The sequence below is a fragment of the Dendrobates tinctorius genome, unplaced genomic scaffold (assembly GCF_039654945.1).
Source record: "Dendrobates tinctorius isolate UK_male_01 unplaced genomic scaffold, ASM3965494v1 ptg000127l, whole genome shotgun sequence".
In the NCBI taxonomy this organism is placed as follows: domain Eukaryota; kingdom Metazoa; phylum Chordata; class Amphibia; order Anura; family Dendrobatidae; genus Dendrobates; species Dendrobates tinctorius.
Genome location: NW_027361795.1, coordinates 3,789,363 through 3,816,456, shown reverse-complemented (window position 1 = coordinate 3,816,456; position 27,094 = coordinate 3,789,363). Strand labels below are relative to the sequence as shown.

At 39.8% G+C, this 27,094-nt stretch overlaps 1 protein-coding gene across 2 annotated transcripts in view; it reads left to right on the top strand.

The window, feature by feature from the left end:
- The window catches only part of SLC6A17 (solute carrier family 6 member 17), a 126,518-nt gene that overhangs the window by 80,203 nt on the left and 19,221 nt on the right, over positions 1-27,094 (top strand). For both annotated transcript variants that reach the window (XM_073542435.1, XM_073542436.1), the window contains 7 exons: positions 1,368-1,494; positions 2,985-3,166; positions 6,759-6,869; positions 6,957-7,198; positions 14,494-14,686; positions 19,870-20,062; positions 23,491-23,650. In XM_073542435.1, the coding sequence (XP_073398536.1) occupies positions 1,368-1,494; positions 2,985-3,166; positions 6,759-6,869; positions 6,957-7,198; positions 14,494-14,686; positions 19,870-20,062; positions 23,491-23,650 (1,208 nt within the window). The remainder of the gene's footprint in view (positions 1-1,367; positions 1,495-2,984; positions 3,167-6,758; positions 6,870-6,956; positions 7,199-14,493; positions 14,687-19,869; positions 20,063-23,490; positions 23,651-27,094) is intronic.

The window sequence follows — 27,094 nt, the reverse complement described above, 5'->3', positions numbered from 1 at the left end:
GGGCTTGTTTTTTGTATTTTTCGATGGTACTGTATTGATGTACATATGATAGCTCCAAAACCTTTAGCATGTTTTTTTCTTTTATTAATAAATGCTGCTAATTTTTTCTTTATGATGGGAGTGGATTCTCCATGTGCCATATTCAACTGGTTATATCCATTTTTTTTTATGTTTTGTTACTTTTGTGCTATTAAGGGATTTAAAAAAAAGTTTATTTCTTATCTCTCACACCTCCAAAATAACTAATGTTACTATTTTCCATTTCTTACGTTATCTTCACTCTATTTTTTTTAGATTTTACTATTTTAGCATTAGAAAAGCCGTTAAAATATGTTTTGTAGAGCCTTATTTTGAGGGGCATATTCTTTTTCTAGATCTTTTTCTCAACAAAATTGTATAAATCCTTATGTGGGATGAGTTGAGGTGTTCATTAATAATATTTTGGGGGTGTATGTAATTATTTTAAAGGAAATCTGTCAGCAGGTTTTTGCTATCTCATCTGACAGTAGTATGATGTAGGGACAGAGACCCTGATTCCAGCAATATATCACTTACCATAATTTTCGGATTATAAGACGTACTTTTTTTCCTGTCATGTAATGACTAGCTTTAAGGGACTGAGTTAATTATTCCCTTAGCTCATTAATACCAGTGGATTAGGATATACCACAGAAGGAGACACCAGTGAAGGATTTGGTGGAGAGTCAGGAATTAGCTTGATGATCACCTCATTCTTAAGTAATTAACTGCGAGGTGCTCACATTTTACAGAGATGTTCTTTTCTAGTTCTGATAGTTGCCTAATTTTCTTCTCGTTTACTACTTTCCTTCTACATTTTATCATTACTTGTATTTCAGTGTATACAAATATTCTGGATTTAAGGGATCTTTATAAGATAATATACAGTTTAATATATGACATTTTCAGTCACTGACTCATTTCACTTCCTGTTAGACCCAATGATCATGCCAGGTACTCATAGATGTGAATCGGCTCTGCCAGTGCAAAATCTAGCCTAAAGGGGTGTTTTCCCCTGTAACTGGGTACAGTGGAAAACTACATAATGAAAAAAATAAATTATGAATGTCCCCAGTGGTTCTTTTACGATCACTTATTGAAGATGTGTGAATGAAATATATGCAAAAAAAAAGTACTCCACACCACCCAAACTGTTCTCATAGCCTCACGGCTTCCCAGTACTCATGGTCATTTTAAAAGATGAAGAAGAACAAGTGATGTACAATTCCACAAATTCATTAGAGTAATTAGACGATGTGAGTTGGCAGAACATGTAATTATATTTACCACGGCAGAGAGAGATCTCACTAATCTGTATATAATAAGGATATTTTTCACTTGTTCCTTAGGTCTGCTTCTTTGTTGGGCTTTATTACAATGTGATCATTGGATGGAGCATATTCTACTTCTTCCAGTCGTTCCAGTATCCTCTACCGTGGTATGAATGTCCAAGTGTGAAAAATGGCTCTGTAGTCTGTGAGTTGATAATAATTCAAAGATTTATATTGCATTATTATTTATGATGTTATGACAATGTTCACCTTTTTGATACATTTTTTTAAATAATGATATTGTATATTTTAAACTGTATATATCAGTATTAACATTTTTTTTTCTCCCCAGCATTGCAGAGATATGGGCTTTAATAGTTTATATGTAAATTTCCTCTTCAACCAAGAGGGCGTTATTAGAGATTCTTGTCTGGGGATGTTGATTTTTTCCCCGTATGACATTGTCCAATCAAAAAAAAAAGCAGTGTAAGGGTGGTTGCACATTAGCGTTTCAGGGTGCAGCAACGGCCTGCGCACGGCCGCCGCTAAGCCCTGCCCCTGCCGCGCCTCCTCCGGTAGCTCCTCCTACGGGCGCATGACGCTGCATGCGTCCTGCGTCCCCTATCTTTATCACTGGGAACATACTCTTAGAAGCAGATGATTGCTGAATAACACTGTCACCATCTGCCAGGAATGGCAGAGGCCTCTCCATTCATCCTGTTTTGGTAAGCGCAGTATGAATTAAAAAATAATTACACAAGTTTGGTGCTAAGTACCTAAAGAGAAATAACTCCATTTTTTTTACTATTTCACCTCTCTTGGAATTTATTTATTGCTTTAAGTACATTTAAATGCTAATGTGTATGATGTCATTCAAAACTACAGGTATACCTCACACTGTAAAAAAGAAGTCCTCATATGGCTATGTCGATGGAAAATGAGAAGGTTACGGCTCTTGGAAGAAAAGGAGGAAACAACGAAAGTGCAAAACTAAAAATTAGCCGAATCATTAAACTTTTTACTTTCAAAAATGCTATTTACCTCAGATAAGTGGTAATCTCCATTATGTTTAAAGCCTGTGTAGCCGGATTACTGGAGCAATAGCTACAGGGAGAAAATGAAGTTATATTCTCCCTGCAGCTGCTCGCTTACAGTCATTGTGGTGGTGCAGGGAGCTGTAACAGTCCCGACCACTCAGTTAGTGTGCTGTGATCACTTCCCTGCACCTTGACTAACAGCGAGCTCTGCAGCTTGTGTGTACACATCAGGCTATCAGACAATGTGCTGCGGAATGATTACAGCTCACTGGGTAATGAGCAGTGACTATTACATCCTCCTGCACCGCCTTTATGTTTGGAAGAAAGCAGCTGTAGGGAGGATATAACTTCATTTTCTCCCTGTAGCCGCTGCAGCTGTAAACCTGCCAGACTTAATTTAAATGCTATGTATTTGCAGATTATCACTACATCTGCAGGTAAACAGAGATTTTGGAGGTGACTTTATGTCACAATGAAAGGCGCCCAATAGTGATTAGGATCCCATCGATGACTCAATCGCTTGGCTCACAGACAAACCCATAATACTGCAGTGTACATTGGTCTGAAGAACGTGTCTAGAAAATCAGTAGTTCTCATATTAACAAATTAAAAGCCAGTTAATACAATGCTGAAACCAACTATTGCTATGTTTTTCCAGTAGTGGAAGCGGAGTGCGACAAGAGTTCAGCTACGACGTACTTCTGGTATCGGGAAGCTCTGGATATTTCAAACACAATATCAGAGGGAGGAGGTCTAAACTGGAAGATGACCATGTGTCTGTTCTCTGCTTGGTTCATTGTGGGATTGGCTATGATTAAAGGCATACAGTCATCTGGCAAGGTGTGGTAATGCAACTGCTGGCCAAAATGTATGCAATGCACAGCAGTGTGTAGATTGTGGGAGAAAACATTGTTTAGATACAATGCATTTAAAGCATTAAAAAGTAACCATCGTTAGATCTTTCTATTTTAATTCATGGGAAGAATCTGTACTCAGTGAAGACAGCTTTTCCTTTTACTGAGACAGGATATGACAGTTGGTGCTTTTAAAATTCTATGGACACAGAAGTAGGAGCTCGAGGCAGACACAGAAATTTAGCTTCAAGTTCTTCTGAAACCACAGTAAAAGTTCTCCATAGAACGCTAGCATGGACTGTCATCCCCTAGCTCAGTATTCAATATAAACAGATTTTACCCATGAATTAAATGATCAGTTGAGGTCTCTAGGAGGAGAAAGAAGCAGATTTCACTGATAAGCTATATTACAAAGATGCTTATTTTCATTTGTACTATTGATCCATGAATTAAAAATGAAAATGATGGTTACGCTTTAAGCACAAAATTTAAAATGGTTTCTTAATTTTGCATTGTCTATTCAGTACAATCACTATTTTCTGCATTAGGGCATATGGATGTCCGGTACACCTTGCCCGTCCATCATTATATGATACATAGAATTCAGAAAATTTCCATACTGCTTTATATTTCAGTTCCTTAACATTTTACCATCTCTGTATAACGGCAGTGGATTTAGTGCATTCTTGAGTATATCCAGGGACTGAAATATTGATAAGAAAGGTGAATTAAATTGCTGTAAGCTACATCCATTAGAAGAAATCCATACTTTCTCCGTAGTTGGCTACAGTGTTATCTAGATAAACTGATCCAAAGAAAAGACTGGAAAAGCACGAAACGCAAAATAGGGTCTTATCTGGGTAATAATGTTAAAAGACCAGCATATTGGCGCTCACCTCGTCGGGTCATGTGCACACAACTACTGGCAACGCTTAAGGCTGCTGCGGACCCACAAGAGGATAAAAGTGCAGGTAATGGGTTAATTCTGCGCTGCCATGTAGAAAGGATGAACGACCCATGGACTTGTATGGGTAATTTTGATCTGTGACTCTGATCATAACTGTATTATACCAGAAGTGGATTTTTTGTTGGAATGTCAAACACAGAATCTGAGGACCAAGAATGGATAAAAGTGGATTATAGTCAACGCGTTTCAAAGTCAAACCAACTCCTTCTTCAGAACAACAATTTTGAAATGCGTTGACGATAAACCACTTTTTTCTATCCATGGTCCTCGGATTCTGTCTTTGATGTTCGACAGCGCAGAACAAATCCATTTCTCCTGGTATGATATTGTTGAATTCTCATGGATGCTGCAGCGGCTGTTATTTTTGCACTATTAGTAGGTGTGTAACACACAACCCCACCAGATGAGCATACCATATATTTATTCACTTTCATAACCTGGATAGAGTGCACAGGATCAGAGTGCACAGGATCAGAGAGTGGGCAGGATCAGAGAGTGGGCAGGATCAGAGAGTGGGCAGGATCAGAGAGTGGGCAGGATCAGTGAGTGCACAGGATCAGAGAATGCACAGGATCAGAGAGTGTACCGGATCAGAGAGTGTACAGGATCAGAGAGTGCACAGGATCAGAGAGAGCACAGGATCAGAGAGTGGACAGGATCAGAGAATGTACCGGATCAGAGAGTGTACAGGATCAGAGAGTGTACAGGATCAGTGAGTGCACAGGATCAGAGAATGTACAGGATCAGAGAGTGCACAGGATCAGAGTGAGCACAGGATCAGAAAGTGCGCAGGATCAGAGAGTGGACAGGATCAGAGAGTGCACAGGATCAGAGACTGCACAGGATCAGAAAGTGTACAGGATCAGAGAGTGGACAGGCAGGATCAGAGAGTGCACAGGATCAGAGAGCACAGGTTCAGAGTGCACAGTATCAGAGAGTGCACAGGATCAGAGAGTGCACAGGATCAGAGAGTGCACAAGATCAGAGAGTGTACAGGATCAGAGAATGCACAGGATCAGAGAGTACACAGGATCAGCGAGTCTACACACAAAGGCATATGTTAAATTTTAACGTTAGATTTAATTGATGTTAACTCAGAGAGATTGTGCTAGTCAGGAGCTCACAAGGGAGCTAGAAGGGAGTCAGCAGCACTGAGGATAAGCAAGTGCTACTGGGAAATGTGGTTTTAGCAGATACAAATAGGACCCCTTATTCAGCTATGTGAAGTTAGATGCACAAATGTACAAAAAGAGTTTAAAAAAGACAGAAAGTTACAAGAAAAAAATATTACTGTATGTTATTCTTAGGCTTATTAGAACAAAATTCAAAACAATCATAATTAATGTAAACGGCCAGGAACATAATAATAGTTCCCCCACCAATAGCTCGGACTAGTAATAAAAGTGGAGTACTCACAAGAATGTATGAATAAAGAAGAAAACAGAGTAACCATAAACCACAACAACCAATGTGAAAAAAATTAAAATCAATTCTTTATTGACTGAATCATTAAAAATATCAGACATTTATCAATACATATGAGGTGTAACAGGTAAAAAATGTTTCCAGATAAAGGGGCAGGTAACCTCCCCCACATGTAAAGGGAGTGATAAAGGGTCACAGATAAATATAATTACTGCGCACAAAACGCCATCAATAACGTCTCATAATCTCATAGAAACGGCCCAAAAAAGTGCTGCATGCAAAAATAACGCCACAAATAACGGCGAGATGTGCATCCAAAGAGGTCCCACTTAAACCGATCAGGATAATACCTGACATCTAGCCGCTAGTATCACTCACCCATAATGGAAATGTAATGTAGGGGAGATGTTCCGCTCCACCCCGACGCGCGTTTCGCCACGGCTTTCTCAAGGGGAAGTCATTTTATTTCATGTTATTCTTAGGCTGTATATTTATAATAAGTATGCATTTACTGTGCTTTGTGAAAAATAATGTGATTCTGGGAATATCCCTTTAAGCACACTGAACAAAAATATGAAGGCAACACTTCTGTTTTTGCTCCCAGTTTTTCATGAGCTGAACTCAAAGATGTGGAAATTTTTCTATATACACAAATGACCTTTATAGCTCAAATATTATTCTCAAATTTGTGCAAATCTGTATTAGTGAGCACTTCTCCTTTGCTGAGATAATGCATCCACCTCACAGGTGTGGCATATCAAGATGCTGAATCATGATTCATGACTATTGCACAGGTGTGCCTCAGGCTGGCCACAACCCCACCTTAATCAATTAAGGACCCTAATTAGAATAAAAACAATTGACACCCCCTCTCACAGCGGCACTGTCCCGCTGTTCCTGGAGAGTGACCTGACTCGTTGTGTCACATGTCGGCTGCAGCCTGAGTTAGTCATGAGGTCAGTCTCGGACTACCACAGACTCCCTGCAGACGCTGTAGCTAAACTGCAGTCACATATCACAGCCACGTTCTTATGGAACTAAACTACAAAGCAATCACAGAGGCAAGCATCTAAACATCTATATCTGCAGTCAGTATTAACCAATATTAACCTGAATAACCTTTCATTTTGAATTTACCTCACTGTCCTTTTCAGAAGTTACTAGACCCATTGTTTTCTCACTCCAGGTAATGTACTTCAGTTCTCTCTTCCCTTATGTGGTTCTGATATGCTTCCTTGTCCGTGGATTATTACTAAGAGGTTCTGTTGATGGTATCCTTCATATGTTAACGCCAAAGGTAATTTTCTTTGTTATTTTCCAATAACATGGTTACCAACTTTCAGGTTTCCAAGAAAGAGTCTGATATGATTGTTATCTGACCTAGGTTGAGAAGATGCTGGATCCACAAGTATGGAGAGAGGCAGCAACTCAAGTTTTCTTTGCATTGGGTCTCGGCTTTGGTGGTGTCATTGCTTTTTCAAGCTACAATAAGCAAGATAATAATTGCCAGTTTGATGCAGCTCTTGTCTCTTTCATCAACTTCTTCACTTCTGTACTGGCCACTTTGGTGGTATTTGCTGTCCTTGGGTTCAAAGCCAATGTGATGAATGAGAAGTGTGTAGTTCAGTAAGTACTCAGACTAAATTACTCAGAAATTACTCTACCTACACATATTCATAAAGCACAGATTCATCTGACTTCAATTTACAAAATTACTTTTAATTAGTCTACAAGAAAATACATTTTAATGTTGCATATATAAAATTTATGGGATTATAACAGTTGATGAAATTGATATACTTTGACTTCTGTCACACGAAGAAGTTTGTGTGACAAGAACCAGATATCTACTTTTCAGGGAGATAGAGATTGGTCTTAAATTTTGTTACAAGCTGTAAAAGCATATACAGCTCTGGCAAAACTTTAGACACCACTGCAAAATTTTCAGTTTGTCTGATTTTTCTCTTTATAGGTATATTTTTGAGTAAAATGCAAATTGCTCTTTTATTCTATAAACTACTGACAACATGTCTTCGAATTTCCAAGCACTAAATTTTGTATTTATTTTCAGAAAATGATGAATGGTCAAAATAACAAAAAAATGCAGCACTTGCAGACCTCAAATAATGCTAAGAAAACAAGATCATAATCATTTAGAAACAACAATACTAATGTTTTAACTCAGGAATAGTTCAGAAATCAATATTTTGTGGAATAGCCATGATTTTTAATCACAGCTTTCATGTGATTTCACCATGTTTTCCACAAGTCTTTCACACTGCTTTTGGGTGACCTTATGCCTCTCCTGGTACAAAAATTTTAGCAGTTCTTTGTTTGGTGGCTTGTGACTATTCATCTTCCTCTTGATTACAAACCAGAGGTTTTCAATGGGGTTCAGGTCTGGAGATTGAGCTGGCCATGACAGGGATTTGATGTGGTGGTCCTTCATCCACACATTGATTGACCTAGCTGTGTGGCATGCTGCATTGTCCTGTGTTATGATTGTGTCACCGAGGAGGAGAGCAAGACCAAGCTAAGCCACAGAAAGCCAGAGAGGTTGGTAACTAAGTGGATTGCAGACCCCTGATCCTATCCACACAACTAGCAGTAGCCGTGGAGCGTACCTACGATGATCCTAGACGCCTTGACACAGCCGGAGAGCTAAATAAGCCTAAAGCAAGAAAGGGGAAGTCTAAACTGCCCTGGAGCAGACCCCAAAGGAATAGATAGCCCCCAAACATATATTGTCGGTGAGACAAGATGAAAACACAAACGCAGGTAGGAAAATAGACTGAGCAAGCGATGGGGCCCACACTAACTAGACAGGACAGGAAAGGAAAGACACTGTCTGCAATCACGCAAAAAACCCTGCAAAAAATATCCAACACGTCTGATAGAAAAATACTGAAGTCGCACGACTTCGCCCACTATATCAGCACTCTGGTATATTCTGAAAGCAGAGCAAAAAGAGGCCAATCTAATAAGGGACAAAAACAAACTGGCACAAGCAGTAACATATGGATGGAGATTCAGTACAGCCCCGGCCGGAGCTGGCTGACCACACAAAACTGAAATAGACAAAACCAGATCAAATGTGAACAATAGCAAAAGAACACTTAGCTGAGCATGCAGGGACTGAGCTGGAAACTAAGACCTCAGGAGGCAGGAAAAAATCACCAGCAGGAATAGAGGGAGTCGGCTGTCTTAAATCCAGTCAGAAACTCCAGATCTCCAATCGTCCTCCTCATTATCAGGTGGCAAGCCTCTGTTAATCAGATCAGCTCCATTACCTCCAGTAACCACCAGAGGAAGCTCAGAAAGATAACTTGCGACCCCTCTGTCAATTTAACCATCTCCACTACCTTCACTAGTAACCAGAGGTAGGCCAGAAAGCGAATTCACAACAGTCCTGCTTGGAAAAAAACAGTTCTCAAAGTTGGGGAACATTTCCGGAGTAGAAGGAATCAACTGTTTTTCCAGGATAACGTTGTATGCGGCTTGATTCATACGTCCTTCGCAAAGATTATCCTTCCCAATTCCAGCCTTGCTGAAGCATCCCCATATCATCACTGATCCTCCACCAAATTTCACAGTAGGTGCAAGACACCGTGGCTTGTACGCCTCTCCAGGTGTCTGTCTAACCATTAGACAACCAGGTGTTGGGCAAAGCTGAAAATTAGACTCATCAGAGAAGGTTACCTTACTCCAGTCCTCTATGGTCCAATCCTTATAATCTTTGGCAAATTTCAGCCTGACTCTCCTTTGCTTCTCATTGATGAAAGGCTTTTTTCTAGCTTTACATGACTTGAGCCCTGCCTCTAGGAGCCTGTTACGAACTGTTCTTGCCATGCACTTCACCCCAGCTGCCATTTACCATTCCTTTTGTAGGCCACTTGATGTCATCCTGCGGTTGCTGAGTGACATTCGAATAAGATGACGGTCATCCCGGCCAGTGGAGAGTTGTTTTTGCCCACTGCCGGTCTGTAGCTTTGTTGTCCCTAATGTCTGCTGCTTGACCTTGTTGTAATGAACTGGCAACATGACGCTCACTGTATCCCTCTGCTAGTAAAGCCAGAATTGAGCCCTTCTTTGCTTCACTCAAAAGTTTTCTTTTAAACTCCTTTGGAATGGTTAAAAGTTATTTTTTCATTCACATTACTTTTGGGATATCACTAGCACTTGTTTTGCCATCCAGGTTTTCCTATTGTAAGAGGATTGTGAACACCACAGCAGGGTTTTTTATACTTTCCTTCATTAAATAAGATTTGGTTAAGGTGATCACCTAATCAGAAGCACATTAAGTAGAATGAGGTGTACTCTGGTTGGAAGTCAACTGACACTGGAATGGAATGGCTGTCAGACATGTAGAGAAGCTGATTTTTATAAAACTATGCTGTTGTCTCTTAATTTTTGCCAGAGCTGTAGGTAAACTAGGCATTTTTTAGGATATGGATAGTATCTGCCTGATCACTCAAGTGTAAGGCTGCGTTGCCATGATGAGCTTTGGTTGAGTTTTTGCTGTTGCAGATTTTCTGCACCATTTTTGAACCTATTTAAATTAGGCTATCTGTGTTTTTTCATTGCATTTTTTTAACATGCTTTATTACCATGTTTTTGATGCTGCGGTTTTTGTCTTTGGTCATTTACTCTTTAACTCCTTAAAGACCGCCGATACGCCTTTTAACGGCGGCAGTTACGGGTACTTATACCTCAGCGGCTCTGAGAATAAGGGTATAGCAGCCATGGCGTCGGAAAATCTCCAGGGTCTTGGCTACCGGGAATAGCTGAGACCCTGCAGAACATGATCAAGGCTGTTTTTTATGGTCCCCTGTCACGTGATCGCCGTTATTCACCAAATAACGATCACAAACAAAAAAAAGTCTGATTTACAATTAATTTCTTTCTCCTCTAATATGATCTAGCATACCAGAGAGGAGAGAAAGGGGGTCTCCTGAGCACCCCCTGGTACCTCCATCATCCCCAGGTCCTACTGTCTCATCCCCCGGCCCTCTGCATCTTCTTCCTAAAAATGTTAAAATATATATATATTTTTTTTTCCATTCTTTGCAGTTAGGGTTAGGGCTGTGGTTAGGCTGAGTTCACACGTGGCGTTTTTTTTGCGTTTCCACGGCGGTTTTAACCGCGATTTTGCCGCGAAAAATAAGCATCTCATGCATTCCTATTGGATTCCGCAATGCTGTGCTAATGCTGCGGTTTTTACCGCAGCGGAATTCCTTCGCGGTAAAAAACGCAGCATGCCCATTAATTTTGCGGAATCGCGGCGATCCCGCACCCATAGGAGTGCATTGTTCTGCTTACTTTCCGCATGTGGCTGTGCACACCATGCGAAAAGTAAGCAGAACATTTGCGGATGGTACCCACGGTCCGGAGGAGAGGAGACTGTCCTCCGGGCTTTGGGTACCATATCCCTGTAAAAAATAGAATTTAAAATAAAAAATATTGTTATTCTCACCTTCTGACGTCCCGCGCAGCCTTCCCGCATCTCTCCATGCTCCCGTTCCCAGTAAGCCTTTGCGAGCGATGACGTCCGTTCTCGCGGGATCGCGAAGTCTCGCGGTCATTCGCGCGACATCATCGCGAATGACCACGAGACGTCGCAATCCCGCGAGAACGGACGTCATCGCGGTAATTGTCGCAAAGGATTACTGGGATCGGGAGCGTGGAGAGAGGCGGGAAGGCTGCGCTGGACGTCGGAAGGTGAGAATAACAATATATTTTTTTAATTATTATTATTTACATTCTATCTTTTACTATTGATGCCGCATAGGCGGCCTCAATAGTAAAAAGTTTGTCTCACTCGTCAAACACTATGTTAAGCTACAGATCGCTTGGAAAACGCTAGCAATTCTGCCAGCTAATTACGCTTGCAAAATGCTAGAATTCCGGAATTCTAGCGGTAATTTCCGCGAGAGTTCCGCTACGTGTGAACCCAGCCTTAGGGTTGTACTAGCGTTAGTGGTAGAGTTGTGTTAGACTTGGAGTTAGAATTGTGTTGTTTTTTTTAAAGTAAAAAGAAAAGTGATGCCGATATGAGGTCTAGTGTTGAGCCAAGTGCTTGCTACTCAAGTTTGCATCGGGTGCTCTGGTATGCACCGAGTATCGCAGATCCCCGCATTTCTTTTGGGTGTCTACATCCATGAAACATGCGGGGCAGGGACTTGAGCATGTCACTCGAGCACCCGCGATAATTTGGTGCATACCCGAGCGACTGATGCCAATTGGAGTAGCGAGCACTTGCACTCAACACTAATGCAAGGAATTATGTTTTCAAAATTGTGCTGATGTAAAGTAGACATGTGAGAAATTATATTTATGAACTATTTTGTTTGACATAACTCACTGATTTAATGGGCACAAATTAAAAATTGCCAAATTTTCACCAAATTTCCATTTTGTTCATAAATACACACAAGTTATATTACTATTATTATTATTATTATGCATTTATATAGTGCCATTTATTCCATGGCGCTTTACATGTGAAAAGGGGAAATATAGACAAGTATAGTAAACATGTGTAAGACAAGGGACACACAAGTACATAAGGAGAGGGGACCCTGCCCGTGAGGGCTCACAGTCTATATTGAAGAAATGTTACCATTATCATGAAATACAATATGTCACTAAAAATCAGTGGAATCCATTGAAGCATTCCAGAATTATTACCACATAAAGGGGCTGTGATCAGAATTGTAAAAATTGGCTTGTTCACTAAGGAATTAACCCCTTTCCAACCGCTGACGGGATAGTACGTCAGCGGTCGATGTCCCCTGCTTTGAGGTGGGCTCCAGCGATGATCCCACTTCAAAGCCGCGACATGTGCCCGCAATAGGCGTGAGCGGAATCGCGATCCACCTGCACCTATTAACTAGTTAAATCCCGCCGTCAAATGCTGACAGCGGGCATTTAACTACCGCTTCCGGCTGTCGGGCCGGAAGTGAGCGCATCGCCGACCACCGTCACATGATCGGGGGTCAGCGACGCATTGCCTTGACAACCAGAGGTTTCATATCGACTTCTATGGTTGTTTGCAGGTACATTGCGCTCATAGCAATTCTGTAAATCTGCTACATATGCGCGATCTGAGCATCGCCTATATGTAGCAGAGCCGATCAAGTATGGCATGCTTCTAGCCTCCCATGGAGGCTATTGAAGCATACCAAAAGTAAAAAAAAAAGTGTTTAAAAATTAAAAAAAAATAATTAAAAGTTCAAATCACCCCCCATTCGCCCCAATCAAAATAAAACAATTTTTAAAAAAATCACACACATATTTGGTATTGCCGCGTTCAGAATCACCCGATCTATCAATTAAAAAAGGATTAACCCGATCTCTAAACGGCATAGCGAGAAAAAAATTCAAAATGCCAGAATTACGTTTTTTTGGTTGCCACAACATTGCATTAAAATGCAATAACAGGCCATTAAATGAACGTATTTGCACAAATTGTATCATTAAAAACATCAGCCCGGCACGCAAAAAATAAGCCCTCAAGCAACCCGAGATCACGAAAAATGGAGATGCTACGGGTCTCGGAAAATTGCGCATTTTTTTTTTCTTAGCAAACTTTGGAATTTTTTTTAGATAAAAGAGAACCTAGACATGTTTGGTGTCTATGAACTCGTAATGACCTGGAGAATCATAATTCTAATTCAGTTTTAGCATTTAGTGAACCTAGAAAAAAAGCCAAGCAAAAAACAAGTGTGGGATTGCACTTTTTTTTTGCAATTTCACTGCACTTGGAATTTTTTGCCCGTTTTTACCACGACATGGTAAAACCAATGGTGTCGTTCAGAAGTACAACTCGTGCCGAAAAAAAAAACTCTCACATGGCCATATTGATGGAAAAATAAAACAGTTATGGCTCTGGAAAGAAGGGGAGCAAAAAACGAAAAAGAAAAATCGAAAAAAGCTCCGATCATTAAGGGGTTAAAAAAGCTGCTTTTTTAAAAAAAACTTAATGGCATTTTGATTTCACTGAAATGCGGTGTGGATTTCATGCGTTTTTGATGAGTTTCTGCCCGGAAATGCTTCAAAAACGCATTTGCTTTTTTGGTGCGGATTTTCCACATCTAGTGTAAGCCTATGGAGAAAATGTGCACAGAAAACTCAAAGTACCTGCAAGAGAAATTGACAGGCTGCTGATTAGAAAAGCGAAATGCAGGTGAGTTTATGCAGCATTATTAAGAAGCACAATGGCTATGAGATCTAGAAATTGCATACATTTGGCTGGAATTGTAAGATGCTGCGTTTTTTGAAGCAGGGAAAACATGCAGTGTCAAAAGCATGTTAAAAGCTCACAGTAGGCTAACAGTGCACTGTGGCAGGGAGGTTGGCAGCTCTAAATAGGGTTTTGTTTATCAGGTCCATGGGAATCCTCGCCTTCCTCCCAGGCCCCTAAATAAGGATTTCGCCTTAAGCAGGACTCTTTATTATGCTTATGTAGTGGCTGCTGGCCAGTGGTGCAAGCTGGCAAAGAGAAGTGTTGTCACTTTGAGTTGAATACCGGAGGTTGAACTTAGCAACAAAACAAGAAATAGTCTGGTAGTTAAATACAAGCCAAAGACTGGCATCATACCGGCAGAATCAGAGCTTAGTTGCAGGGGTGTGACCTATAGATTTATAGAATGATAGAGTTGGAAGGGACCTCTGGGGTCATTGTGTCCAACCGCCTGCTCAATGCATAATTCACTAAATCATCCGCCTCTGTTTGAAGACTTCCATTGAAGAAGAACTCACCACTTCTGGAGGCAGCCTATTCCACTCATTGATCTCCCTGTCAAAAAGTTTTCTCTAATATCTACATTAATCTGTACCTTCTCCCTTTCCATTTCATTCCATTTCATTCCAGCTCCTATAAGCTTATGCTGCATGTCTCCTTGTTTTTATTTTTTTTTTAGAAATGCAGAGAAAATCCTCGGCTACTTGAATTCGGGAATACTGAGCCATTTCCTTATACCACAACATGTCAACTTTTCTCACTTGACAACAGCAGACTACGCAGATATGTATGAAGTCATTAAAAAAGTGAAAGAAGATGGTTTCCAAGATCTCCACCTGGATGCCTGCTTACTGGAGGATGAACTGGATCAGGTGATTATAGTATTTGTAAGTTAGATGTCCCTGAAATCAGCGTTATACACAATGCATAATTTAGGCTCTGTTCACATCACGTTTGGACCATTCAGATTTATGAAAACTGTAAAAGAAATGAAAGCTGAGCGCTGATTGGTTGCCATGGGCAGCAAAGAAAGTTTTGGGGCTTTTTTAGAGCGAGTTTTCATAAATGAGGCTGAATGTAGGATACTGTATATGGCATATGAGTGCCAATTAGAGGCCTTCAGTAACTGAAGATGGATAGTCTGAGTCTTTCACAGCATAAAAGCATTGCCTATTAATCTAGCTTTTAGGAGGCCTACGCAGTGGCCTCAACACTACTCATGCCCACCTCCTACTTTAAAGGTGGGTTTGCAGCTCAACGTAAGGATCCTTAGTAGTTTGTACTGAAGTAAGTTACTAATTTGGAGATCCATCATTCTGCTCAGAGCAGTCTAGAATTAGATGTCTAAAATCATCTGAGATGGACTATCAGAACTAACGTCCGTGAATTAGTGGTTCGTGAGCTTGAATCTCTCTGCTCTTTGATCAATGATATATATTGATGGGAAATCTGGAGCTCCACTCACTAAACCACTGATATTAGTTATTACAGTATTAGGCAAGTCAGACATTTGCATCTGGACTGTTCTGATCCTTTGTTGTCTAGTAATCTTTTAGACGTTGGTAGTCTGTAAGCTGCTAAGAGCAGTTGGATGTCTTCCATATCTTTCCTCATGTGCAGTGACCCATGCAACGTGTCTAATAAACTGACACTTGACGCTGGCACTTGTAAAGGCATCGTTCACATCATTGTTTCTGTTCCGTTTTTTGGAGCAAAGTAATGAAATTCACAATAAAGGTGTGAACAGAGACAGAGCCTTTTTATAATTGGGATCTCCTGCTACGCCCAACAGGTGCTGACCGGGGCTCGTGGTATCATGTCTACAGATGTCTACCTGGTCACTTGTCCTAATGATTAGAACTGCACGATACCTATCCAATATTTGTCACCGTCCTCACTCACCTCCTGATGTGGAAGTGCTCAGAGCCAGAATACCCCTGTAATATTGTTTATTCTACGTACAGTGGGTGAAATAAGTATTGAGCAAACACATCACCAGTTTTTTAAGTAAATATATTTTTAAAGGTACTATTGTCATGAAATACTCACCAGATATTGGCAACAACCCATCCAATCCACACAAGCAAAGAAATCATACCATTGATGTCCATAAATTAAGCTATGTGTAATATTGAGAGATGACACTGGGAAAAAGTATTGAACACATGAAAAAAGAGAAGTGCAAAAAGCCATGTAAATTAATGACACCAGCTAAAATATATCAGTAATTAGAAAGAGGAATATTGAGACATAGTGAAAAATAATATCAGCTGATTCATCTGATGTCCTATAAAAAGGTTTCTCATTACCAAGGTGCCACACAAGAAACATCTCATGATGGGTTATACCAGTGAGTTGTCTGAAGACCTTCAAAACCTTATTTTTGCAAAACATACTGATGTCATTGACAGAAGATTTTCTAAATTAGTGATGATTCTAGTGAGCACTGTTGGGGCCATAATCAGGTAGTGGAAAGAACATAATTTAACAATAAACAGACCACAACCATGTGCTACCTGCAAGATTTCAGAGGAGTGAAACCAATTATTAGAAGAGTTGTTCAAGAGTCAAGGACCATCTGTGATGAGCTACAGAAAGACCTGGAATCAGCAGGTACAATTATTTCAAAGAAAACAATAAGTAATGCACCCAACATACATGGCCTGTATGCACACTCACCACGCAAGACTTCAATGCAGCACAAACAGCATTTTCAAGCGTGTTTAAAGTTTGTTCAACAACGTTTAAAAGAGCGTGTGAAATACTGGGAGAATATATTCTGGTCAGATGAGACAAAACTTTAACTCTTTGGATGCTATAATACACATCATGTTAGGAGGCTAAAAGGCAGTTCACATCACCTTATAAACGCCATACCAGCAGTAAAGTTTGGAGGTGGGAAAATAATGGTACGGGGCTGTCTTTCAGCATATGGCAATGGCAAGCTTCATATAAATGAAGGAAGGATGAATGGACAAATGTACCGAGACATTCTTAATTAAAATCTGCTAGAAAAGCCAAGCCAATCACCTGTTCTGAACCCAATAGAACATTTATGGAAGGTGCTAAAGCTCAGAGTTCATAGAAGGAGTCAACTGAACCTTCAGGACTTGAAGAGTGTTTGTGTGGAAGAATTGTTAAAATCACACCTGAGCAATGCATGCGACTAGTTTCTCCATACTAGAGGTGTCTTGAATCTGCCATCACCAACAAAGGGTTTTATACAAAGTATTACATTTCGGAAAGCACTTTGAATACTTTTTTCCTGTGTAATTTCTCACTTTTACAAATAACTTAAATTATGGCCATCTGTGATTTGATGTCTTTGCCTTTGTGGTTTGGATAGGTTGTTACTGACATGTCAATAGCACCTTTAGAAATATATTTGCTTAGAAAAATGGTGACGTTTTCAATTCTTATTTCGCCCAGTGTATATGGCTTAAGCTCAGATAAATGTTAGGTCACATGATATACAAAGATACATGTGTTCACATTATTTTCCTATTTCTCTTCTATTATATGGACAAAAATATTAAAATTACCAAAGTGCATGTCGGAAGGAAGTGGCACCAAATCGACCCTATTGACTATGTAAGGGGAAATTAGTTCAGGCATGGTAGCTAGCATTATTACAGGAAAAATATCACTGAACAATGTACTATTTGTTCTCGAAAAAATGATGGAATCTGTGATGCAGCCTTCTAGTGAAGTTTCCAGTGCTTATGTCTAGAAGGGAACCTAACATTCAATTTGTGCGCCTGTACTGCTTAGGTTTAAGGTACTATATATTCCACTGTCAAAACTCCTAAGGCTTTATGTGAAAAAGAAATTTGCATCCATAAAATTAAGATATATTGCAAGCTGTACACTTAGGCGGTGTCATCTGTACATGCTCGTGATGCTGCCAGACTTGTCGGATGATTTCCATACTTGTTTGTATGTAAACATCTTTTTATGCATAATGACACAGCAAAGTTTTGAAAGCAGTATGTTTAGTGTCCTAAACCCAGTTAGTATGATGAATTTGCCGTGAACAAATTTACTGATAGCTTCTTTATAAAGACATCTTACGGGGACAGTGCCAGATCAGTGAAGATGGTCAACTGGTGAGGCTTCGATAGCAAAACCATACTGTGAGACTGCCACTTCCTCAGTGTTGCCACTGTATGGGGCAGTATTATGAGACTTACCGTATTAGTCTACCACCTAGATAAAAACACAATTTTAGAGTTAAATATCTATTTTAGCCCTAAGATCATAAGTGCCTTTTACACCAAACACTTGTAATCAAGAAATAAATAGTCTGCAGATCTAGGTGGCAATTCTGCTTCATGTTAGAGGGATTCTGTCACCAGGTTTTTGCAACCTAATCCGAGAGCAACATAATGTAGAGACAGAGACACTGATTCTAGTGATGTGTCAATTAGTGAGTTGCTGTAGAATCACTGTTTTATTAGTAGGAGATTATCAATAGAGGACTAGTAAGCCTGCTGTCATGTAGTCCTCCATGAGCTCTGTATAACCCCGCCCCCACTACTGATTGGTAGCTTTCTGCTTATGCACAGTGTACACAGAAAACTGCCAATCAGTAGTGTGGGTGGCGTTATACAGAGCTCAGCATTCAGAGAACTGCTAGATCTACAGCAGATAATACAGTGAAATCAGGTTCTCTGCCCTTACATTTTGCTGGTCTTAGGAGGGAAAAAAACACGAAGTAAGGAGAAACAGCGAGATTTACATTATATTAAGATACTATGAATGAAAAATAATAAATCGCTGGAGAGTGTTGGACTGTTTAAAGGACAGTCGTGTTGAAAACACCAAATTTACAAAGAAAAAAAAAAACGACCAGAAAGTCCCAGAAGGATAATATATTTTATTACGTCATTATAAAAAATAGTTAAAAACCATTACATAAAAATAGGTAATACATATACTGAACAAAAAAGGGGTTATGCTACCCAGATATAAAGCATAAAAAAATATAACAAAAATGTGTAAACAAATGGTGAATAAGCAAAATAAATATTGATATATATAATGAATAATACACAATATAAAGTGCACAAACACCAAAAAATTATAAACCATAGACATAAGTGTAAACCACTACCACAGTAAACCTATATATATCAATATATCGAAATAGTGCATCTGTGTGATAAGGCTGAAAAAGGACACTGTATGTGTCACCGTGAATTAAGGTGTCTACCGACCAGGAAAGGAAAAATGGTGCAAAGATAAAAATAAGTGAAAATACATACAACCTCTCCTGGTCTCCTGGGGAAGCAACCCGGTCCCGACGCGCGTTTCGGCGCTAAGCCTTCATCAGGGGGTCTGATGAAGGCTTAGCGCCGAAACGCGCGTCGGGACCGGGTTGCTTCCCCAGGAGACCAGGAGAGGTTGTATGTATTTTCACTTATTTTTATCTTTGCACCATTTTTCCTTTCCTGGTCGGTAGACACCTTAATTCACGGTGACACATACAGTGTCCTTTTTCAGCCTTATCACACAGATGCACTATTTCGATATATTGATATATATAGGTTTACTGTGGTAGTGGTTTACACTTATGTCTATGGTTTATAATTTTTTGGTGTTTGTGCACTTTATATTGTGTATTATTCATTATATATATCAATATTTATTTTGCTTATTCACCATTTGTTTACACATTTTTGTTATATTTTTTTATGCTTTATATCTGGGTAGCATAACCCCTTTTTTTGTTCAGTATATGTATTACCTATTTTTATGTAATGGTTTTTAACTATTTTTTATAATGACGTAATAAAATATATTATCCTTCTGGGACTTTCTGGTCGTTTTTTTCTTTGTAAATTTGGTCTTAGGAGGGGTAGCAAAAACCTGTGACAGATTTCCTTTAAGACACACCACAAAACCATACTCTTTTTTTTCCCTTTGGTCGGTATTTTTTTAGGAAAAGGTGACAATTCTAAATGAGTCTAATAGGATCTTTCATAAACTAATGTGTTTTGTCAATAGAGAATGTGCATTATCAATAACGTGAATTTTGATTTTTATGTTTTTGCAGGCGGTACAAGGAACCGGATTAGCATTCATTGCATTCACTGAAGCCATGACCCACTTTCCAGCTTCTCCTTTTTGGTCCGTCATGTTTTTCTTTATGCTCATCAATCTTGGCCTAGGAAGCATGATTGGCACTATGTCTGGTATTACCACTCCTATTATTGACACTTTTAAAGTACGAAAAGAAGTTCTGACCGGTAAGTGTCATGAAGTCGACTTATTTTTGCTGTATCTGTGCATGGAAAGTCCTCCTATAATAATCGTGTGTAAAATATATAAAGGTTTGTTGACGATGTACAAATTGCTATGCAAAATTACGTATGAGACTTACTGTCATAATGGAAATGGGTTGGAGCCAAAGAAAAATGGTTTAGATGTGTAAGATACTGATCTTTGGCCCAAACATAGAAGAGAACTTCTATTCCACCGCCTGTGTCCTCATGGGACCAGTGGTGTGATGAAGGGGGCTTCTGTCCGCCTCATTTCTATATCCAAGCTAGCCTGCTTCTCCAGCATAGCTGAGGCATAGACTGACAAGGGGGCTCAGCTATCGAAATGTTGTAGACAGCCAACCCCCTTCATACCATCACTGGTAGTGTGCTGACATAAGCAATGGGAAAAAAGCTCTCTCTTATATTGGGACCAACTCAGAAATTGAACTACTTATTATTTGGCCGGACAACACTTTACAATTATTCTCCGGTAGAGTTGAGCGAATATGTTTGGAACGGTCACCGAATCTGAATTTGCCATATTCATGCCTTATCGGTACCCTATTTGTGCTGAATTTCTGGTTGACGATCAGTTTCGAACATGTTCGGTCATTTCTACTCCCATTGACTCCTGTGTGTTCGGCGAATATTGCAAACACAATATTCGCCGCCGGTCGTAATTGGAACCAAACTTTGAAAAAATCATTCAACTCAATTTTCCAGCTGTCTGACATCATTGGTGACTATCTAGAGAAGACTATGATTGCTAAAGCAAAGTCTGCAAAGCTCCTCCTAACATAATTCCCTTCAGGATCCATTATCTGTGCTCTTCTATGCTATGGAGACATCAGATTAACATTGTGGGAAAACCACTTTAGGAATAGCAGAAAGCTTTCACTTGAGGTTATAACTTAAAGTGATTATTATTGCATTTTTAGTTTTCTAACTTGAAGCTACAAATGGCCTGTGCAGTAAGTACTACATTGTACTGGCCGAGTAGCAAGGTGGTACCTTTGGGTTCAAAGGGAATCTGTCAGCAGGTTTTTATTATGTAATCTGAGAGAAGCATAATATAGGGCAAGAAAGCCTGATCAGCGATGGACTGGACTGCTTAGTGTAGTTTTAATAAAATTCCTGTTTTCTATGTTTTAGATGTAACAGTGGTCAGAATAGTGAGTTGTGTATAATCCCACACCCCTATTGGCAGTTTCCCGTGTATAGCGAGATTGTCAGCCAACTGGTAATCAGTAGTGGGGGCGGGGTTACATAGATCAGCTGGATTGGCATGCATATGATACCTAGTCAGGAAGTGATCATCTCCTGCTGATAAAACACTGATTGTATTGAAACTGTAACACACAGCCTAGACTCTCAAATTAAATAGCAAAAACCTGCTGACAGATTAGCTTTGAAGGGATTCTGTCAGGAGGAGATCACCCCTCGAACTATTTATGCACTTTATGCAAATAAGGCTGAAGGACTATGGTAGATCTGAAGCCTTTGTCACTCCATCTATATTCTCCTACTTGACTGACGACTCATTTGCAAGAAGTAACACAGCATACAGGCAGTCAGTCAAGCATTAGGAGACAATGCAGAGCGGGGAATAGAGCTGGAGTGACAAGAGGCTTCAAATCTACAAATAAATGTTTAGCCTCATTTTTATATTAATTCAAACTGATTTCCCAGTAAGAAGAACGTACTGGTCATGTAACAGTATTGGTGGATTTGTCTCTGAAGGACCTACATGGACCTATAGTTTGGGGTGGGGGTGGGGGTGATTTCTTGCTGACTGATTCCTTTAAAGACAGAAGGAGATCAGACTATCTGTCATTCTCAGTAGAACGTTCTTTGATGGTCTGGTTTAATCATGCTGCAGATATTTTTGGCAATTTTTGATAAAATTAAATCATTAAACTTCCAAACATAATCTATTAAAGCCAATCATAGATGATATGTTGAATATTTATCTCAAATGGACAGAATCATTATTATGCCAGTGGACAGTGTTAACAAATTACATTAATTCTGGAATAAATTATTTTTATTCTGCCACATACCTTAATGCCAAGTGTCTGGTGGGCATTTCCCAAGAGTAAACTAACCCATGCCCTCTTCACCAACGACTCCCTTGCCCTCTATTTTTGAGAGATTGCTCCAGCGGTCTCCTTGGTGGATACTGGAGTCGTTGCTTTGCGTCTCGAAGCCTGGAAGATGAAAATCTATGTTCGCTGGCCATGTCCTACTAAGAACACCCAGATAGATAAGATTAAATAGGTTTCTTGTTACATGTCTAGGACGGCAGAGTTAAACCTACTAATAAGTGTATGCCTACTGTGAGGTTTTTAAAGTGTTTGTGGAGCTGAAACTGAGTGGAAGGTCTCCAAGCCTTTGTCTAAAACTTAGAGCTTCTGCTCAGTTTCTACTCAAAAAACTATGTGCACAAACACTAAGAATATCCTAAAATGTTTTTTTAAAACTGTTTCCATTCAAACAATGCCTATAAATGTACACCCGAGGACATTGGTTCCATATAAATGTAGTTAGCAAATTTTAACAGATTCTCATGAAAATCAGATAGAGGTTCTCTTTGGGTTATTATATGGTTTTAATTGCAGTAGTCGATATTGTATTGAACATACCTGTTTCCAGTCCTTTAGACTTATAACCTATTTCCACCTGCATTTATAGGATTTTCGTAGCTTTGGGATTTCTGCATATCTGCTCCTATTGTAAATGGTAATGTTTGTCCTTAGGCACTTAAGTATATTTTGACAATATCAAATATTGTGTTGATGTATTCTTTTCTAGATTTTTTATTCCTTCCCTGAGTGGTAGAATTACAGCTATGCAGACCCGTATTAACAATGACAACACTAGACAACCAGTAGAGATGAACCAGTTCAACTGGGAGGTGATGGACACCTACTGTACCTTATGTCATACAGATATGTGTAAAGTTTCCCTCTTTAGACAATGCCTGTGTGACCGCCATATAAGCATGTTCACCAACCAGACCATACAATGTAAAGATGTCTGCGAGGAGGGACAGAATCATTACCATTTATGACTCCTGATGCACATTATTGATAATGGATATTTACAGCCATACGATCCCAAGTTTCAGTTCATCGGCTGGTGTATTTAGCCATGGCATATCTTCTCCGCTATCTCGAGGATTACTTCTATGCATCAGTCTGTGGAGCGCAGACCTTTGGCTTAGCATGTCAGACTCAATTGATTTAACTTTTACAGCAAAACCATGTGGATCCTGAATGTGGAAGTTCTGCTGACAGCTGAACTGTCCCGATCCGCTGTGGGTTGCATGTATGACTTGCATGTCAATACTGATACATTCATGTCCCATGCTCATCATTTCACTGTATAATTTTTCTTTCTGCTAATACTTGTAGTCAGCTGTTGCATCATTGCCTTCCTGCTGGGCTTGATCTTTGTTCAGCGCTCCGGAAATTATTTCGTCACCATGTTTGATGATTACTCTGCCACACTACCACTCACCATTGTGGTCATCCTGGAAAACATTGCTGTAGCTTGGGTGTATGGCACAAAGAAGTAAGAATTCTCCCACTCCATGTTCTTGTCAGACCTCCCCCCATCCCTTCCATCCTGAACCTTCTCTCTTCAAGTAGGTTCTTTCTGATCTCACACATACAAAAGCAACAAAGCATAAATATCTTCAAGAGGAATGATGTGCGTAGCACTGTCTATGTCATACTGGGCTTCAGCATGAAAGCTGAAAAACAATGCTCAAATCTTATTATTTCAAGGGATTGTCCAGGACTGAGACATTAATGATCTATTTTAAAAGGAACTGTCAGAAACTTTTACCCCCCCAACCAGCCATTAATATGATTATATAGCCCTTTAAAAGATAAGCCAGCCTTTCCCCTTATGACCCCAGAGCCCTGCTCCAGTTTGTGTCTAGAAGTGCCTTGGCGCGTGATGATGGACTTCTAGTTTATCACCATTACAATGTATTTGTTACTGAGCAGCAATCTCCCCTGGATGATTTACAGGTGGTTTTGTTCTGGTATATAGCCACTGACCTGTCAATCAGCCATGGGAGAGTGCTGCTAGGTAGGAAATCGAGCACAACGCTGACAAGCTAGAAGTGCATCGTCACGCCACAATGCACTTCCAGATACAACTTCAGGATGTGATTTCTAGCTGCTGGAGACGTAATTTGGGGTCATAAAGGAGTTAACTGGCATATTTTTTAAAGGGATACACAATCATGATAATGTTTTGGAGGAGGAAAAAAGTTTGTGACAGGTTCCCTTGAACTTCCCATTAACTTCTATAGGAGCTGAGGCTGAGCTGCAGTACCTGAGAATGACCTCTACATAGTGTAGAGAGCACAGTTCAACAGCTCCATGCATTAATTGCCTCCAGCCACGGCGAGACCTTGATGGAGGTGTCGGGAGTCAGACTCCTACAGATCTGAAGTTGATGTCTTAACTCTTAAGTATAGGTCATCAGTGTTTTAGTCCTGGAAAATCCTCACAAGACATAAATTCAGATTGACATAAATCCATATTGACATACATACAGTGGCATGTAAAAGTTTGGGCACCTCTGGTCAAAATTACCATTATTGGGAACAGTTAAGCAAGTTGAAGATGAAATGATCTCTAAAAGGGTTAAAGTTAATGATGACACATTTGCTTTGCATTTTATGCAAAAAAAAATATATTTTGTCTTTTTTTATTTTTTCATTTTAAAAATTACAAAAATGGAAATGGGCCGGTGGAAAAGTTTGGTACCCTTGGACATTTGTGTGCTCAGATAACTTTGACCAACGTTTCAGACATTAATTATCCTGTTATGGTTATGGCTTGATCAATATCATCATTAGAAAAAGCCAGGTGATGCACATTTCCCAGCCTCCTCTAACCTTGTGCCAACAAACAGCTGCCATGGGTTCTTCTAAGCAGGTGCCTAGCACTCTGAAAATTTAGTGCTGGCGCCACTGTCCCTTCTTTCGGACAAATGGAACATGAAGAGGAAGTTCGGGCTGCAGCTGATCTTGGACTTCCTGTTCCTGCTCAATTCAACAGGAGGCTGGGATAGTGATGTCAGCGCTGATTGGGTGCCGGTGTCAAGTGTCACAACAGCAGCACGACAGACCGAATGCCGACACCGTGGGAACGGCACAGGAGGTGAGGATAAGATTTATTATTTTATGGGGGCCAAGCGACGCGTATGGAAAGAAATTATCCAAGTAGTGGACAACTTCTTTAATGTCTTTTAGAGATCATTTCATCTTCAACTTGCTTAACTGATCACAATAGAAACCAGGAAGGATTTGTGGACTTGTTCATGCAGCTGATTATTGAATACGCCAATTTCAGAAAATTAATTAGACAGACGGTTTTATTTGGCGAGTTTCGAAGTATAATACACTTCTTCCTCAGGAAAAACCATGCAACTCCGTGAACACTACCACAAATCCTTCCTGGTTTCTATTGTAAGTGGTTTGATGACCCGTGGACCAGCAGGAGCCACACAACTTTCTTAAATGCACAATTCTATGGATCAGGTTAGCATAATATGCTATTCTTAATTCTGAATGTTTATCGGATAAGACCCTATTGCGCTATTTTTTTCTCCAGCCTATCTAACAAGTGTTCACAGTAGTGGTAATTTTGACCAGAGTTACCCAAACTTTTACATGCCACCGTTTAGAAAGGACTTGTTTGTGAATGCTAAATAACATGAACAGCCATAAGTGAATTTACAGAACTGTCTTGAAGACAAATCCAACCATATGTTGTGTCCTCTGTCTCCATATAATTGTGTAAATCTTGTATTAAACATTTATTTTTGGTTATCTACCTATAATTAGTTATATGGATAGCGCACACTGGCGTTTTTTCAAACTGTTGAAAAGGAAAATTATTGCAGTACCCATAGCAATCTGGAATCTTGATCACCTTTCTACGGCATAAAGAGGAGTAAGGGTGCGCATGGTTCAAGGGACCCATTGTTGGTGCGCATGGTTCAAGGGACCCCTTGTTGAGTTGTACCATTAAAATTTGTACAATTTCTAAGAACTGTAATAAAATTTAAATTGGTATCCTCAGAAATCATATAACTATATACCTTAAATATCTGATGGGTCAGTTAGACTTTTGGAAGCAGACATGCCTTAGCATTTTGCAACTCCCATTTACCACAATGGAGAGAGCAACCATAAATATCTCACATGGAAACACCCTGTTTAAAAAAGCCTCTCTGGGTATGGCCCAACTTGCATTTTTTCTTCAATATATTTGGGCTGGTGCTTTGGGAATACTCACACTCAAAGTTACTCCAGGGTCCCATTTACTTGCCATAAGTCAAAAGAAATTCCATATGGCTACAGCCAGGCCTGTATACTGTACATGGGCATACTTTTAATCTGTATGCAGGAAAAAACTTGATTAGGCCTAAAACAGTTTTGCCTGGAATGTTTCTTTAAATTTCTAAAGAAAATCTATCATCAAATTTATACTTTGCAATTTGATGTCTGGATAAAATAGGGACAGGATCCCTGATTCCAGTGATGTGTCACATAATAGGCTCCTTTCTGTAGTTTTCATAAAATCGCTGTTGTATCTGCTGCAGATCTGCTAGTATTATCAGTGATGAGCTCTATCAAACACTCCCTGCACCATTGATTGACAGCTTCCTTTCTATACTGTACAAAGGCAGAAATCTTCCAATCAGTGGTGAGGGGCTTGGATAGCTAGATCTGTGACTATCAAGCACTACATAGCAGGTGCTTACCACTGAAAGGACTAGCAGATCTGCAGCAGATAAAACTGCATGAAAAAAACTATAGCAGGAAGCCCAATAGCAGACTATAGCAAGAAGCATGTCTTCTGGATCAGGGTTTCTAGCCCAACTTTGTGCTGCACTTAGGTGAGAACAAAAACTTGGTGAAAGATTGACTTTAACATTTTTGCAGCCCTTTACTGCTCATATCACAGTGACAGCCACACATCGCTGCGTCAC